Here is an 18,536-nt window from a genome sequence, read left to right on the forward strand (position 1 = left end):
GTATGGTTACAGACAATGTTAGCCCTAAGGATATTGAGTCAGTTAATTCAAATATTTGTTGTCTTTCTCGTACTGCTTCCCTCAACGACCAAGATGCTGTGACGTCCTCCCAGGGAGAGAGCGGACCGTCCAGCTCCAGCTCCACACCATGCAAGCCTTCCTTCCTGGTCAGGCTGTTTACCACGGGCAAAGCCCTGGCCAAGCCCTTCACCTCTACCAAGAAGAACAGAAAACCTTGAACATGGTTTTTGTTAATCAGTAAAAAAAAATAATAATAATTGCATTCTAGTTACATTGACTGTGTTTTCATAAAATAAGATGGCTCTGACACACACAGGTAGAGCTTGTATGTAGTCTACCTTAGCTAGTAGCTAGCTACTCAGGGCAAGGCCAGGATAATACAGCTGTCAAAGCAGAAAATGAGAGAATGGCACACAGAATGGTGGGGATGTTGGTGTCTCCTCTATTGTTATGTCAGCTACCTCAACAAAGAGGAGTAAACAGAAGAAAGCCAGAATGTAGTCCTCTTCCACACTAATTTAGTCCATAGTGATATCCTCATGCAAAAAGTAGTAAGGACAGTTTAGTGTTGCACTATTTCAGCATGCAAACACCATCTAGGGGCTCCAGATCATAACAGCTCACAGAGTTACTGAGAGGACTCTGCATGCAGTATTGGGCCTGGCTGGGTTAGGAAGGCTGCCCCAGCATGCAGCAGCATACTGGGGCCCCTTTTGGAATGCTGCCCCACCGTGCAGCAGCGCAGTGGGGCCTCTTTTGGGAGGCTGCCCCCAGTGTGCAGCAGCACAGTGGGACCTCTGTTCATGAGTCAAACGTAAACATAAGCTGTAATTGAAAATGTGATGCCTAAAGAGGGGTCTCACATTTCAGAGTAACTTTCCTCACATAGATGATACTGTATCTATACGTGCTGTTGACATATCCACATATGAACTAGATATGGGGAGGCCTGCCAAGAGTTACTGTATCTGGCACCTGGACCATTTAGATTGAAGGCAACCTTTTAAGGTTCAAACAGAGAATGCCTTGTCTGTAGTTGCTACTGTTTTGGACAGAACAGTGTATCTAATATTACAATGATCGGGTTTTCTTGTGCAAAAACCTGCTGCAAACCTATGACAGCTTTAAAAACTTGCAGTTCCACGTGAATCAGGCAGTTTAAAAAACTCCCAAAATAATACAACATCATGAATTGGAAGGTATGAGGAATTTACAAAGGAATATGGTACCAGCTAGTGAGCATAATACAGTGAACACAGGTCAAGGGCCTGTCGTTCTGACAACATGGTGCAGAGCTTCCAGAAACAAGACTAGAAACGGCATAGATAGTGGGCCTCAAGTCCTCCTGGGTCTAGATTGTGTGTGTGTGTGTGTGAGAACGTGACTGGGGGAGTCCATAGAGGGTCCATCCCACTTCATCTCTTTTGACAATCCAGTCCCACTCCTTCACTAGTCTTCTCTCCTGTGTGAGTGCGCTGGTGTCTCTTAAAGTCTTGTGACTGGCTAAAGCTCCTCTCACAATGGGAGCAGTGGTAAGGCTACTCCTGTGTGAGTGTGCTGGTGTCTTACAAGGTGTCTCTTTGTAGTGAAGCTCCTGTGTCTCTCTGGTTGCGGTTGGGGTGCAGGAGGGGGGTATCTGAGGTGGTCAGGCGCGGGTGTGAGCCTCTGGAAGATGAGGTCTGATCTCTCCGATCCTCAGCAGACTGACCTACTTGTCATGGTGCCATCTCTTTATGTGCTTGTGGAGGAAGATCTGAGCCATGTAGGAGAACAGACACCTGAGACTGGGAGACTCCCTGTTCACCCCTGTGTGTGAGAGAGAGAGAGAGAGAGAGAGAGAGAGAGAGAGAGAATAAATAATAAATCGGATCATAACATGCAAAATACTAATTAGTTGAATCAACTCAGAAGAGGAGAAAAGGAGGGAAGGGAGTAAGGCTGCAATGCACACACATACGTGCGTACCGACATACATACACGCACTAAGACTACTCGATGCTGCAGATTGGAAAGGAGTAAAAAAAAAAAAAATAATAACCACGTTTTCCGATAAGAAGTGCGTTCTCACGTCCTGGTAGACTTCCTCCTTGGGGTGCGCAGGTCTATAGGTTCAGCCTCAGGTATAGGTGTATGTACTCGCGACATGCATTGCTACTACTAGTAGTTTCATCATCGTCGTAAACTTTTAAATTCTACCTGGCATTAGCTGGCTGCCTGACATACCCTGTAGCTAGCTATCACCCACCTCTTCAGAGGAACTCATCCTAGCCGCTAGTACTAGCGCTCCTGTCTGACCCTGGCTGGACCTGGACCAAGACTCCAAACGACGTTAGAAAAGTTGACCCTAACCCTAACCTCTCGCTATTAGTGCTAATATTAGGTAATATTATTTGGAATTTATATCAACGTTATTTTGCTTTTTACCAAAAGCTTGCCTGTAGCTAGCTGTTTAGCTGTCAACCGCCGGACAAGCTCCTCTAGAAATCTAATTACGTTTTGTTGCTATTGGGATAACACAGGCAGCCATTACCCCTTGTAAAATTAAGAAATATTATATATTACCCTATTTAAAGAAATAATAATCTAAATAACAAGTACCTTTTCGAACTTCTAACGGTGTAGCTTTAGCTGCGCTGTTCTCTCGGGTCGGTCTTTCTGTGGTAAATGTTCTCGAGCATCCTGGTTCGCGAGACCAGTTCTCCTTGGCGCCAAAAGTAGAACGGCGCGAGAGTCGTCAGCGTAGCTAGTGCTGAGTGTCGCTCTCTGTCAGTCGGCCTGCCACCGCCATGTTGGGGTTTCCAGTGTGGGCCAGCCATAGCACGTCTAGTATAGATATTATGTAGGCCAGCCATAGCACGTCTAGTATAGATATTATGTAGGCCAGCCTTAGCACGTCTAGTATAGATATTATGTAGGCCAGCCATAGCACTTCTAGTATAGATATTATGTAGGCCAGCCATAGCACGTCTAGCATAGATATTATGTAGGCCAGCCATAACACTTCTAGTATAGATATTATGTAGGCCAGCCATAACACTTCTAGTATAGATATTATGTAGGCCAGCCTTAGCACGTCTAGTATAGATATTATGTAGGCCAGCCTTAGCACGTCTAGTATAGATATTATGTAGGCCAGCCTTAGCACGTCTAGTATAGATATTATGTAGGCCAGCCTTAGCACGTCTAGTATAGATATTATGTAGGCCAGCCTTAGCACGTCTAGTATAGATATTATGTAGGCCAGCTCTCTTCACCGCACTGCTAGCCTTTACTTTAGCTACAACAGCAACAATCTGAGCTGAATCCTCGGCTGCTGTCCAGGGTGCTGACGCACTTTCAATAATCACCAGCCAAAGTTGTAAAAGTAATAAAAACATATTTTTGATGGCGTGGTTTGTTAAAGTTTGGGAATTTATTGTGTAATATATTCGATAATGTTATGAATGTAAATGTAGGTTTTGTATGATGTGTACTTGCTTTTTGAAACTAAACTAGGGCAATGACCAGAAACTGTTCCATGGTTCAAATATTAAAATATAAAACGGTAAGTGTTAAGGTTAGAGTTAGGGTTTATGGTAGGGTTATCCCAAGGATCCCCCTAAGCATCTATTGTAATGCATGTGACCATGAGACAGTCAGAGAGGCAGTCTATTACTGTGCAGGGTGTGGTGAGTTCACTAGTTTCACTTTGACTTTGAGCTAAATGTCCTCATATTATGGGACAATTACACTTTTATCACTGCAGAAACAATGAACAAACTGTTTATGACATGAGAAACAAAATCATTTTGTTCTTGCCTTCAGGCTATAGACATGACCAGATCCCCATGTCTACATGGTTGGCTTGGATTCAAGCTGTTTGCTTCAGATGTGCCATAGTAGCCTAATATGAATTGGTACATATCCTCATGAAATCCTTAATCTAATGTTCATGCTCCCATGTGTGTTCAACAACATTCATGTTCAGGGACCCTTTTCTTACCAGCAGTATAATGGACATGTATGTCTGATTGAGGCAGAGAAGCTGCATGCATTCAATTGTGTGGTCCTTTGGATCAGGAATGCACTGCAATGTAAAGATGCTGTGACAGTACTCATGTCAGTACTCATGTCATTAACTAAAAAACAAACAAACAAACAGGGTTACAAACCTCATTTTAATTCTGTCTTATTAATCACATTAGTGGTTACACAAACTAATTTAAACTAATTTAATTGAATTGTCTAAAATGTTTTTTGCAGAGGAGCCAGCGTGCCCCTATAGGCTCCATCCACTGTGGTGAAAGTAGTTTGTTTCTGATATTCACCAGACATTCAGAGAACCAGCGCTGTCAGTCAGGTAGAGCAGTGGAAAGGCAGCGGCAACCAACTAAGCCCTTTTTCAGAATAAGAGTCCCCTGTCCCCTTTTCCCCCCCATGAAAATGTTCACATGTTTAACTGTATTTAACTTTTAAATTACTTTTGTCCCTCAGGTATATTACAAGCGTGTGGAGGTGGCCTCTGAGGTGGATCTGCTAGCTCTGGTAACTGGTGTTCTGTCCATCACCCCGGTTCTCTGGAGCCTCTGGACCAGCCTGCGTCTGAACTTCTCCGCTATGAAGGCGTAGAGCAGCGGGTTCACACAGCTGTGCAGCAGCCCCAGGCTCTGGGTGGCCAACATGGCCCTGTTTACAGCGGCCCACGCCCCGCAGCCATGCTCCAGCAGCCTGGCCCGCAGCAGAGTGTCCACCATCACAGTCAGGTGGTAGGGCATCCAGCAGAGGAGGAACGCCACCACCACCGCCATGATCACCCGCATGGCACGCTGGCGCTGGAAGCCCCCCCGGATCCGCAGCAGCCGGCCCACCGTGACGCCGTAGCACACCAGCATCACCACCAGTGGCAGCAGGAAGCCCAGCGTGTGGCGGAGCCCCCTAGTGGCCAGACGCCACTCCTCAGCACTGCCGGGGTCATAACGCTCCCCACACACCACACCCCTCTCATCCTGGCCACCAGGGGGCAGGAAGGCAGAGTTGTAGAGGGCGGGGAGGGACAGGAAACCCCCCAGGACCCAGACAAAGGCACAGGCCCCCCAGCTGACCAGACGTCGGTTGGCACGGCGAGCCTCCTTCGCCCTGACGATCATCCGGTAGCGGTCCACGCTGATGCATGCCAGGAACAGGATGCTACTGTAGAAACTCACTTCCTGTAGCAAGCTGACGATCTTACATATCACGTCTCCGAATACCCAGCCCTGCGTTACCGAGGTGGCCCAGAACGGCAGGGTCACAGCCAATAGGATGTCAGCCAGGGCAAGGTGCAGCAGGTATAGGTCGGAGGGAGACAAGGCATGGCGGCTGGAGCCAATCACAAGGCCCACCACCAGGTTCCCAGGGACAGCCAATAGGAACACCAGGATGTAGAAGACACACAGGACGACCGTGACGACGAGGGAGAGGGGCGTGGCCTCGCAGGAGAGTGTGCTCTTGTCGATGATGAAGTGGCTGTCGTTGAAGGAGTCGGTGTAGTTCAGCTCGTTGTAGAAATCGCCAAAGCCGTCCAGAAGGAAGAAAGAGGTGTTTGGGTCTGAGAAGAAGAAGATCATATTAGTTAGAATCATATATGGTTACAATTCATACTGTACAACTAACATCCCAGTTCCTCTTTCCAAGGAAGGGTTCAAATAATATAGTTCAACCATCCAGTGCTTTACACTTTTCAGTCATAGCTATGACCTATGCTGGTGCGGTTCAGTGTGAGTGTGGGAGATGAAGACGCCCTGTGGATAGTTGAAGCAACATTTTAGTTTCCTCTAGATCTACTACAGCAGGAAATCAGCAACATCCTTCACACTTCAATCAAGCTTCGTGACTATTGCTCTGTACCTGGTATTATCATTCATCCCACATCATGGTAGACCGTGGTCTGACCAGTGGCCAAAGTTGCATTCAAAATGTAAATGATATCAGAAGCTTCATAGTTAGATGTGAACAGTTATGGAATATATGGAAGACAGTTATGACAACTATATATGCTGTATCATAGGAATTACAGGACTGTATATATAGTTTTTCTCGATTGCTTGAGCACATTTCCTCAAACAGTATTTCACTTTTCAAAACACATTCCCCTAAACAGTTAACACGTTTGCTAAAATAGCACATGTATTTAACGAAATGCACTATAACTCTCAAAACTTAGAAGTGTGTCACAAAAGCAAATCAGTGAATTAAAACAGTATAATTTATTATCCAATGAAAAATTCAATCCACCATTCATTTCATAATGACACACTAAATAGTAACGATACCGATCTATATGCTCATGTACTGTATGTTATTGCCGTGGGAAGCAATTGAGAAAAACTATAATATATAATAATTTGTTATGAAAAGAAATCACATTTCGTCTTTTAACACATTTCGTCAGCTCATGCACAGAAGATTGATCGACAAACATAGATCTTACAACTGTTCCTCTCTTGTAGCATTGCAGCAGGGTTGTCAGGAGAAATGAAGTACGAAGCTTTCAGGAAACTGACCATGAAATTATGATGCTACCAACCTGACATACTGTTTACACTTTATGACAACCATATGCTATATTATAGTAATTATACATAATAATAATAATAATAATAATAGTAATAATAGTAAGGTTATAACACTTGTTATACAGTAGGAATAAGCTCACCTGTCATTGTGGTGTCTTGCATTGGTATTAAGGAGAGGCTGTCTGACAGAAGGACAGAGGAATAAGTGTCAACCCCCCTCCACCACACACACACACACACACACACAGAGATACTTCCCCGTTTGCCCAATCTGTGGTGGTGTGTTGTGTTCAGCCTGTCCTGACCTGCAGTGTGAAGCTTTAATAAACACCATCATGTGACCTCAGCAGTTCCCCAACGTCTGGAACTGTCATATAAAGACATGAGGCTTGTTTCAAGGTCTTGATAAAGCACTGTGACAGATGTAGTCTACACACAGCGTTTCTGGCCGCTCTGATGTGAAGATGACCTACCTGAGTGAGAAAGACACTGAGGCTCTGTGAGGAAAAAAGCTTTAGAATAATAATTTCTAAATTATTCACGTGTTCTGCACATGTTTCAGTGTATTGTGAGCATTCTCATTTCTAAGAGTGCTATAACTTCTTACTGGCAAAACAGGAAAACCACAAGTCTGGGCCGAAAGGTTAAAGGTTTCCATTTCATAGTAACTACTGTTCGTGTTAGTAGACCAATGAAATAGAAGTGATAACATTTTTCTTCCTTATTGTTGTATTAGTATAAGACAGTCTGATGGGGAAATAACCCTTCAGAACTGAGGTATAATTATGCTTTGTATCTAGCTTACAAAGCTCTTAAGCTTAATAAACTGAGGAAACTTGGTTTCATTACATTGTGTACCCTTTGTGGTTAATTCTTGTGAGCCTAGCAACTCGTGTGTCTTTCAATTGATTAGTTAGTAGAATTTCCACGACAGCTCCCATCTCCTTTTCATGCCTACAGACCAGGAGTCAGTTACCCTTCATAGCTAAAGCAGTACTCAATTCTTCCCCACAACCCAGCCGTATGGCTGCAAGAGAGTACCGATTCTAAAATCGATGTTTGCAGGTTAAAAGAAGAGTGGGCCCTGCATTTTCAAAACAGATAAAGTACTACTTTATTACAAAGCTTTTGGGAAACTGACCACTGACGAGACCACAGTGCCCTGCTGACTCAGTCACAAGACACCTCAGAGGTGGCCGTGGTGTTGCTGGTCACTGCACTCACACTGAAACTGAAACAAAGAGTCACCATAGGAATGAAAAGACTATGTGGTAAACACATGACTCATATTAACCATTGTCTTTCAGACACGCACATACGTGCACACACACACACACACACACACACACACACACACACACACACTGTATGTCTAATGCTCTAGACATCTGAAACTACCTTCATTCCACATATTTGATACAGTTAGATACATTCTATAATTAAACCTCTGCCAGTTTTCTACATTCTACTGTTAAACCCCTGCCAGTTAGATACAGTACATTCTCTCACACAATGTCATTTATTTCTCATAAATGTTTGAGACAATCAAATATCAATCATCTCATATCATAACACTTTTAAAATAATCATCAAAACATCATTTAAAATGCATAATATCAAAATGAGCCAGAAGCCACTGATACCATTCAACACCACAAGCCCAGCTGGGAGGGACAGTTTGCCCACGGTGTGTTTTTAAGGAACTAGTCAGCACATGATCGAAGATTCTGTTGACACACGTGTCTGTCACTTCGTGTTTCCTAACATGCTTCTCCCATGTTCAACATCACAGATCACATGTTGCAGCTTCATGCTACAGGGTCAGTGGGGGTGACAACATAGACATAGACAAAGACTGAATTGGAGAGAAAAGTAGTAGTGTACCTTACTGAGCAAAACTCAATAACAGGTTAGCTATTTCAGGGAAGATGTCACATGTCACAAGATGTCACATGTCTGCACTGATCACACACTGTGTGTGTGTGTGTGTGTGTGTGTGTGTGTGTGTGTGTGTGTGTTTGTGTAGTGGAAGGTGCAATCCAGGCGCTGGCCCACACACACACACACGTACACCAGCACACACACACACAGCAGCACACACACACACACAGGAGCAGCAGCAGCACACACAGCAACACACACACACACACACACACACAGATAAATGCGTGCGCGCGCGCACGCACACACAGACACGCACCCACGCACATACACACACACACACACACACACACACACACACACACACACACACACACACACACACACACACACACACACACACACACACACACACACACACACACACACACACAGCAGCAGCAGCAGCAGCAGCTGTTATCTCAGCTGATATATATCCACACTTGTTGGTAAGGTACATACAACTCCAGCAGCAGCTCTGAGCAGGTGTATATCAGTCTACAGGTGAGATCTGTAGGCAATCATACACCAGGGGTGTCCAAAGTCCGGCCCCCGGGCCAATCAAGGCCCGCGAAGAGATTTAAAACAGCCCAATGTCTATTTCTAAAATAACATTATATGTGGCCAGCACAGCCATAACTGAAACAAAATGTATGCTCACATGCTGCAATTCTTATTTTGACCACACGATGGCAGCTCTCAAACTCGCCAACTGTAGATAGCATTGTGTGGTCAAAAGAAGAAGCCCAACTAGGCGCCAACGGCAGCTAACGCAGCACAATTTGAAAAGGACGTCAGATCTTTGATTTATTAAAAGGCTAATGTATGTATGTATGTAAGTTTCCTATTTTCTTAATGGCCACAGCATACAAGAAGCGCAAAGTTGAGGTCTGCCGATTTCAAGAACACTGGCGTTGTGAATATTCTTTCACTGAAAGTCAAGGGAAATGTGTTTGCCAAGGAGTTCAATATTAAGAGACAATATGACACAAAGCAACCAGCTACAACAACCAGAATGAGGAGAGAGACCTGCTAGTGAGGGAGAGGGACAATGAAAATGTAAAGTCAGAAGTGTGTGTGTGTGTGTGTGTGTGTGTGTGTGTGTGTGTGTGTGTGTGTGTGTGTGTGTGTGTGTGTGTGTGTGTGTGTGTGTGTGTGTGTGTGTGTGTGTGTACTTTACACAGCCTTTACTTTATCCCTTTCAACAACATATTTTTGTCTCCCATTAACAGAAATCTCTCACTGTGTGCTTTGATTTCTCAATAACAGAAATTTCTCAATGAGCTCGCCAAGATGACGATCTGGATTGGTCTGAGTGACAAAGAGGAAGAGGGGACCTGGACATGAGTGGACGGTACTCTACTGACCACAGGGTGAGAGATACAGAACTGTAACTACGGTAGCAAGCGGTTACAGCCTGGAACCAGACTGTATTTGGCTCTGTTTCACTTCTGAGTCATTACAGACCATGGTTGTTGAACAGCCAGATAATGGTGGAGGTCATCCATATTACGGGGAGGAGGACTTCACATATCGAGGGAGGACCATAGAGGGCTAGAGAATAACTTTATAACTGGAACAACTTTAAATGTGTCAGTCATCTCAACTGGATCTGTGAGGAAGAGCCTGAATGATAACCTGTGGTCCTAATTCTGCTCTGCATGCATTATTTGGGGTTTTACTCTTTTTTTTTTTTTACCGTAAAACTTCTGCAGAACTCTGCATTGGGTCTCATTTTGTGAATTCTGGAGTGGCTTGTGACCCCAGACCTCACAACCATAGAAGGCATGGGTTATATAACTGATTCAAGAATATTTAGCCAGATCATAAATGGAATGTCAAGGTTTATGTTCCTTTTGATGGCGGAGAAGGCCATCCTTGCCTTGTCTCTCAGATGGTGATGTTTAGGCCTAGGTAGTTTGTGTGCTCTATGGCAAAGGTGTCTAAATAGAATTTGAGCCCTTGCCAGTTCATTCATGTATATATTGAAGAGGGTGGGGCTCAAGCTGCATCTCTGTCTCACTCTATGGTCCTGTGGCAAGAAATGTATGTGGTTATTGTCAATTTTAACCGCACAATTGTTTGCGTACATTTTTATAATATATGTTTTCCCCCCAATACCAATATCAATTTGTAAAGCAAACCCTCATGCCAAATTGAGTCAAAAGCTTTTTTGAAATCAAGGAGGCATGAAAAGCTTTTGTTTTGGTTTGTTTGTCACTGAGGGTGTGCAGGGTGTATATGTGGTCTGACCTACGGTCATCTGGTAAAAAGCTAATTTGACATTTGCTAAGGACATCACTGTTTTCACTGAGAAAATGTAGGAGTCTGCTGTTAATGGTGCTGCAGAGCATGTTCCCACGGTTACTGTTGACGCAGATCCCACAGTAGTTATTGGGGTCAAATGTGTCTCCACTTTTGAGGTGATCAGACCTTGATTCCAAATATTGTGGAAGATGCCAGAGCTGACGATAATGTTAAAACGTTTTAGTATGGCCAATTTGAATTTGTGGTAGCATATTTCGTCATTTCATTTAGGATACACCACAGGCCCTTTTGAGTTGAAGAGTTTGTATTTCGTCCTGTAGTTCATTCAGTGTAATTGGAGAATTGGAGAGTCTTTAATAGCTGATTCTAAGATGTCTCATTTTTCATGTATATGTTTTTGTTCTTTGGTTCATTGCTATGTGGCCGGAAAGGTTGGAGGTTTATCCATATATCTCCATTTTGGTGAGGTAGCATGTTGTTTTTTGTTCATTGTGTTCAAATTTTTAAAGAATTTATTTGACTCTATGGATTCTTCAATTATGTTGAGCTGGTTTCTGAGATGCTGTTACTTCTTTTTTCTTAGTCTATTTCTATACTGTTTTAGTGTTTTCGTAGTCTATTTCTATACTGTTTTAGTGTTTTCTTAGTCTATTTATATACTGTTTTAGTGTTTCCCCGTTGTGAAGGTGTAGGTTCTGGTTTTCTAGGTCTCTGTTTTTGGTTGGATTTCTTAATTTCTTTCTTTGGTTTTCTGTTTTTTTTTTTTTGGTTTGATATAGAAGCTGATCTCCATAGTGGAGACCCTGATAGTGACCTCCAACCCCACAGCCTCCAGCCTCCAGCAGCCCAGACAGGGTTGATGTGACATCCTCTCTCCCTCACCTGGCTCTAGACTCCACTGGTGATGACGACACCAACCTAGTCACCTTGGTGCTGGTGAGGCTACTGACTGACATCAGTGCCTCCCAGCTGATGGATTCAGACATTGGCAACATGGCGCGAGGTCTGGCAGAGAGGATCCTGCTAGAATTCTATGGTGCCTCAGGCCTCTACCCTCTAACCTACACCAAGGATGTCATAATAAGGAACATTTACAAGAAGGTCTACAAGGGGCTTCTACAGGAGTTTGGCTCTGCTCATGTGCTGCAGGCTGCTCTGGCCTCTCAGAGCCCCAGCTTTGACAATGTTGTGGTCAGAGCATTGTCAAACCAGCTGGTGAGTAACTTTGGTGAGGTCAGACCATCAGCTACCAAGGTGGAGTTCTCCTCAGCCGCTGGACTCAGGGGTGAAGTAGGGGGAAACTCTCTCCTTCCACAGCCTGGTGTGAAGACCAGCAGAAGGAAGAGTTCCTTTCTTTGTGGGCTTGGAAAAGTATGTACAGTATGTCATTAACTGTCTTCATTTATGTATTTTCGTAAGTTATCTACACTTTTAGTTTGCTGTTGTGTTTTGTGTGTTATTCCATCTAACGTAGCTCTTATCTGTCATCCAGAAATCAAAGAAGGGAACTAAAGACAACCAGTGCCCTCCAACACCAGCCCAGGACCAGACCCCTGCTGCCAACCAAGCCGGTAAGTTCAAAAGAACACAGACTCTCCTTGTTGGAATTGTTTGTACTTGTCAATCATTGCCATGTATATAGCATTTAACCGTATGGTAACAGACAATGTTATGCCTAAGGATATTGAGTCAGTTAATTCAAATATTTGTTGTCTTTCTCGTACTGCTTCCCTCAACGACCAAGATGCTGTGACCTCCTCCCAGGGAGAGAGCGGACCGTCCAGCTCCAGCTCCACACCATGCAAGCCTTCCTTCTTGGTCAGGCTGTTTACCATGGGCAAAGCTGTGGCCAAGCCCTCCACCTTCACCTCCACCAAGAAGAACAGAAAACCTTGAACATGGTTTTCATTTATAAGTAAAAATAATAATTGCATCCTAGTTACATTGACTGTGTTTTCATGAAATAAGATGCCCTGATGCACGCACGCACGCACGCACACACACACAGACACACACACACACACACTCATATTTACATTCACTGTGTTTCATGAATTAGGATGGGATGTGTGTAGTTAAAGTATCAGGTATCAGAACTCAGTGAGGTAGAGGTAGAGCTTGTTGGTAGCCTACCTTGTAGCTAGTAGCTAGCTACTCAGGGCAAGGCCAGGATGATACAGCTGTCAAAGCGGAGAATGAGAGACTGGCACACAGAATGGTGGGGATGTTGGTGTCTCCATTGTTGAGCTATATGTCAGCTACCTTACTTCAACAAAGAGGAGTAAACAGGGGAAGGCAGAATGTAGTGCCTCTTCCACACTTCTTCAGAAGCCTCCCCCATGGGTTTCTTACAGGGGAAGCCTCCCCTGTAAGAAACCCATGTCACTTCCACATTGTACATCTCGATCTGAACATTCATTCTCCCACACTGAGCCCCAGTAACACACACAGCCAAAGAAACGAGACCCAAGTCATGTGTCGTTAATTAAAACTTGCCATTTGCCATTTTCTATGAATACAATCATTGGGGTGAAATGGAGACAGGATACAGGAGCTTTGCATAGAGTGGAGATCTGACACTGGGAAGCCCAATCTTATTGGTTGTGGATTGGACAAGGAAGTGGTGAGCTTAGCTCTCATTGGACAGGGGAGTCGGCAGAGTTCATTGTTATTGGACACCCCTTCACAGCAGGTAAAAAGCCTCTTTATGGAAAATGTCTGATTGGCTAAATGATTTTAAACCCCCCCCAATGTGAAGAAGGGTTGTTGCTCATGCCACAAAGCTGCCCCTCGTGATGTGGGGGAGAGCGTGGCGGGCCGAGGCTGGGGTCATGCTGTTAAAACTGAAACAGAGACACGTGGTTAACTATGCAAGCCCCAAACCCTTTGGTACATTCAGTGCAAAATATATATTTATACACAGAACAGGACAGACATTCATGTACAGTTATATACAAAGATAGAGAGGGACACACATGACAGCTGACGCGGTCACACATACAGGTGCTTGCACTTCTCCTACATCATCATCGTCATCATCATCATCATCATCGTTATCACAGCCTTATTGGTTCTCTTTGTAGCCATGAACGATGACCCCTTGACCTTTGACCTGTTATCAGGACAGGTGGACACGAGAAGGTAACAATAACACGTCCATTGAAGCATGCTGCCATAGTGTTAATAACACCTGCCATAATAACACTGGAACTGCTTGTTATTACACGTCCTAACGAAGCCAGTTAACATAAAAGTCATAACAAACTCACGTATGTCACATGGTATCAGACAGCGTCTCCTCATCCCTTATTGCACAGTTATGACAGGGTTATGAAACATTATAGCAGCACCCCTCAGGTACAGTACAGTACAGTACAGTGCTCTCCACAGTGACACAACTTACGCCCCCCCGCCCCCGCCCCGCCCCCCCCCCCCCAAACCCCAGTCAAAATCCATAGTGATATCCTCATGCAAAAAGTAGTAAGGACAGTTTAGTGTTGCACTATTTCAGCATGCAAATATCGAGCTATAACACAACACCATCTAGAGGCTCCAGCTCAGAGCAGCTCACAGAGTTACTGAGAGGACCCTGCATGCAGTATTGAGCCAGGCTGGGTTAGGAAGGCTGCCCCACCGTGCAGCAGCGCAGTGGGGCCTCCAGAGCTACCCCAGCCCTGGTAGTCTGGTAGTCTAGCTCCATCACAACACCACTCTGTACAGTTAATTGTAATTGTGTGTGCACCCCATAGAAATGTGTGTGTGTGTGTGTGTGTGTGTGTGTGTGTGTGAGAGAGAGAGACAGTACTGTATGTTGTCTGTGTGCCTGTGTGTGTGTGTGTGTGTGTGTGTGTGTGTGTGTGTGTGTGTGTGTGTGTGTGAGACAAAGTGTGTCCGAGTGAAAGAGTCCTTTGGGTAGGGGTATGCACGAAAAGTCCAAACCAAGGTTGACACATGCTTTCTAGATATTATTACCAATATAACCATCTGCATGGCCTTTGGAAGCCCATACTATATAATGTGCTGCCCCCTGGTGTTTTATTTTTTTGCATTGTCACGCACCTAAAGCCATTCACATTGTTTTGTGACCCACTGAATAAACAAAACCGTCTTTCACCACAGCCCCGCCTTTAGCCGTGACCCCAGAGGAAACACACAGTCCTCTCTCACATCAAGGCACGAGTCCGGTCGGCCCCACACCTCTCCATGCCTCCGTACCTCTCAAGCAGCTGTCACATGTTTTTCACTCCACTTCCTGGTTCACTCATCCAGTGGTTTCCTGTTGGGCCCTGGAGGCTCCTCCCACAGGCCAACTGGAGGTGCAGGACAGGAGGTTCATACATTCAGTCTTGTGTTTGATACATTCATCAGTTAGTTCACTGGATGGGAGGCACCTACATCAGTGATAGTCTGAGGCCTTTTATTTGTGTGTGTGTGTGTGTGTGTGTGTGTGTGTGTGTGTGTGTGTGTGTGTGTGTGTGTGTGTGTGTGTGTGTGTGTGGTTGTGACCGTGTGTAGTGTCACACAGGTTGAGGGTACCATGTACAGTATTTAGGGTGTGGCAATGCCTTTGAGCTCTGATGTACCACTTCAGTCCCTTACGAAGAGATAACAGTCTTAACCATAAGGGTTTTGCCTGCCACCCCTGTGACGGTGACAAGTCCACAATGTGTACAGGATGCTATAGCTAATACTGTCAGAATAATACTATGTGTGTTTGTGTCTGTGAGTGTGTATTAAGAGTGTGTATACATATGTACACGTTGCCTTCAATAAAAATAGGCCAATACAGTGTGTGTGTGTGTGTGTGTGTGTGTTTCAAGCCAAGGCATAAGTCCATATGTATAGTAGCCTATACGTAGTCTGCAGCCCCATAGTAAAAATAACACAGTTCATAGGTCCAGAGAAGAGAGACGGTGGGGGTTGGGGTGGGGGCAGGGTGGGGGTTGGGTGGGGGCAGGGTGGGGGTTAGGGTGGGGGCAGGGTTGGGGTTGGGGGTCACTCCAGGTGGGGGGGGGGGGGGGTGTCTCTATTTGGCATAAGGGGGTCAGGAGGTGGGTCTCTGGGTTGGAAGTGCAGGTCGAGTACCGGTGGGGGGGGGGGGGTGGGGGGGGGGGGGCTGTGGAGATGCAGGGGAGGAGCTTCAGTACGGGGGGGTGGGGCTGTGGGGGAGGAGCTTCAGTACTGGGGACTGGAACTGTACTATAGGGGCCTGTCCCAAAACAACCCTTAGCCCCTACAGGCTAGACACTGTCCCAAAACGACCCCTAGCCCATAGACACTGTCCCAGACACTACTTAAAGAACGGGTACCAGTAAATCCATAGCCCCAATTTACCCTCTGATAGCTTGCCATCTGGTTCATACATATCATATTAAATCATTTCAGCTTCACACAAGTGTCTAAGGTGGGAGTAGGAGCTAGGGGTAGCGTCTAGGGAGTAGGGAGTAGGGGCTAGGGGTGCCGTCTAGGGAGTAGGGAGTAGGGAGTAGGGGCTAGGAGCAGCGTCTAGGGAGTAGGGAGTAGGGGCTAGGGGCAGCATCTAGGGAGTAGGAGCTAGGGGAAGCATCTAGGAAGTAGAGAGTAGGGGCTAGGGGTACCGTCTAGGGAGTAGGGAATATGCATAGCATCTAGGGAGTAGGGAGTAGAGGCTCGGGTGTGTTTCAGGACAGGGTCAGGGTGTTGTTAGAATGGGAGGAGCTAGCCAGAGGTCAAATTGGGATTCTCAAGTGGTGGACTCCAAAGGTCCCCAAAGTTTATTGCTCTTCCTTGATCAGTTTCCACAGAGGTTCATTTCATATCCACCGCTTACTGTCTGTCCCAACCTAGCGATGATGGAAATCCATTCCATTGTGTTCGTTCCCAATTCAACCCCTGGGTGGGTAGCCATTTTGGAGCAGTTACTCCAGGCCGGGGGAAGCCATTTTGGAGCAGTTACTCCAGGCCAAAGGTGCTGGTTTCCTCAACGGCGGTGAGCATCTTCTCATGCAGCATGGAGAAGGACGGGTATGGAGGGAGGTCCAGACGGTTGAAGCATGTATGAGCCCTGAGAGAGAGAGGGAGAGAGAGAGAGAGAGAGAGAGAGAGAAAGAGAGAGAGAGAGATTAATAAACTCATGAACACACCAGACATCAAAACCAGACATAACAAAAACATTAAAGAGACCAGTCAAAACAAGACTGTTAAAAAATAGTCACAGTCATCTTGACACACACACACACACTGAGGTAGACAGACAGACAGGTGTGTAGAGCTGTAGTGTACCTGGGTAAGGAGGTAATTTTGCCCCATTTCTCCACACAGAACCTCCGTGGTCCATTGCTGCCCCTCAGGGATGCAAAGCCCTCGTAGGGAATACTGGACGTGCCTGTCACAAACTACACACACACACACACACACACACACACACACACACACACACACACACACACACACACACACACACACACACACACACACACACACAGAGGGAGAGTCATGATTATTACATTCTCAAAACATGAATCCATATGAGGAGTCAGGAAAGTAGAGAGAGGGTGTACTACTGGAGGCAGCCAGTTTGGGGATGAGGAGCCTCAGCCTCTGCTCAATGTGTGTGTGTGTGTGTGTGTGTGTGTGTTCGTGGGTGTGTGTGAGTGTGTGTGCGCGTGTGCGTGTGTGCGTGCGTGTGCGTGCGTGTGTGTCTGTACCTGCAGCAGTCTCAGTCTCTGCTCGTTGTTGAACCTCTCCACCGCCGCCCAGAACCAGCGGATCACTATGTGGTTGTCATGGTAACCTGAGAGAGAGAGAGAGACAGAGATCAGCCTCCTGAATCTTGACTCTCATAATAGGGACATTAGAAAGGCTAATCATACTCATACAGTAGCTGGCTTAACGTAACGTTAACTGCCTAAGTGTGGCTCTATCTCTAGTAATGTACCCCCCCCCCCCCCCCCCCCCCAGACTCACCTCCTCTGTACTCTGTGTTGCTGCGCCAGTCTGCCAGGTCGATCTCAGCAGTGCCAGCAATAACCAGCTCCAGCTCCCGCGCATCAAACACGGACACCAGCCGCACATCCACCACCTGACACACACACACACACAAACACAAACGGAGAAAGAGAGAGAGACACAGAGACACACACACAGAGACACACAGAGACACACACACACACACACACACACACACACACACACACACACACACACACACACACAAACAGAGAAAGAGAGAGAGACACACATACACACACACAGAGAAAGAGAGGGACAGAGACAGAGACAGAGACACACACACACACACACACACACACACACACACACGCTACCATTAGCATGGTAAGACACTCAGAGGTGTACTCAGAGACACTCAGAGGTGTTACTCAAAAATCTCCCATTGACGTCAAAGCCCTTTTTCATAAAAACATACATTAGCCCCTATGTAAACCTTGTTACTCGTACATTAGCCCCTATGTAAACCTTGTTACTCGTACATTAGCCCCTATGTAAACCAAAGCATGGTGACTCGTACTGTACCTCATAGAAGCCCCGAACCAGGCTCTCTGTCTGCTGGGCCACGCCCCTCTCGATGCGCCACTTCACCATGCGCTCAATGTACTCCTTCTTGTTCTTCTCTGACACGGGAATACCTGCCCCGCCCGGCTTTAGTTCTCGCTCTGTGATCTACACACACACAGATATATTATAACACACACAGACACACAGACACACAGACACACAGACACACGTTACAATCTTATGACCTATTATTTTGTAACTTCTGAATTTGGACACGCCCCACTGGGCTATAGCTGTCTC

At 45.7% G+C, this 18,536-nt stretch overlaps 2 protein-coding genes across 2 annotated transcripts in view; both read right to left on the minus strand.

Moving 5' to 3' along the window:
* Positions 1–4,499: 4,499 nt before the first annotated feature.
* Positions 4,500–5,674, minus strand: LOC310813219 (C-X-C chemokine receptor type 2-like; the record flags this gene model as incomplete). The annotated part of the gene is made up of 1 exon (XM_083682082.1): positions 4,500–5,674. Exon 1 carries the CDS (start codon positions 5,619–5,621, stop codon positions 4,500–4,502), a length of 1,122 nt encoding a protein of 373 aa, XP_083538208.1. The 5' UTR covers positions 5,622–5,674.
* A 7,553-nt stretch (positions 5,675–13,227) lies between these two features.
* The window catches only part of hecw2a (HECT, C2 and WW domain containing E3 ubiquitin protein ligase 2a), a 19,001-nt gene continuing 13,692 nt past the window's right edge, over positions 13,228–18,536 (minus strand). Inside the window, exons 25-29 of the mRNA XM_083682343.1 lie at positions 18,255–18,401; positions 17,688–17,802; positions 17,429–17,514; positions 17,004–17,116; positions 13,228–16,785 (exon numbers count right to left, since the gene is read on the minus strand). Of these exons, the coding sequence (XP_083538469.1) occupies positions 16,674–16,785; positions 17,004–17,116; positions 17,429–17,514; positions 17,688–17,802; positions 18,255–18,401 (573 nt within the window). The 3' untranslated portion in view covers positions 13,228–16,673. The remainder of the gene's footprint in view (positions 16,786–17,003; positions 17,117–17,428; positions 17,515–17,687; positions 17,803–18,254; positions 18,402–18,536) is intronic.

The sequence above is a fragment of the Argentina silus genome (assembly GCF_951799395.1).
Source record: "Argentina silus genome assembly, chromosome: 12".
Classification (NCBI taxonomy): domain Eukaryota; kingdom Metazoa; phylum Chordata; class Actinopteri; order Argentiniformes; family Argentinidae; genus Argentina; species Argentina silus.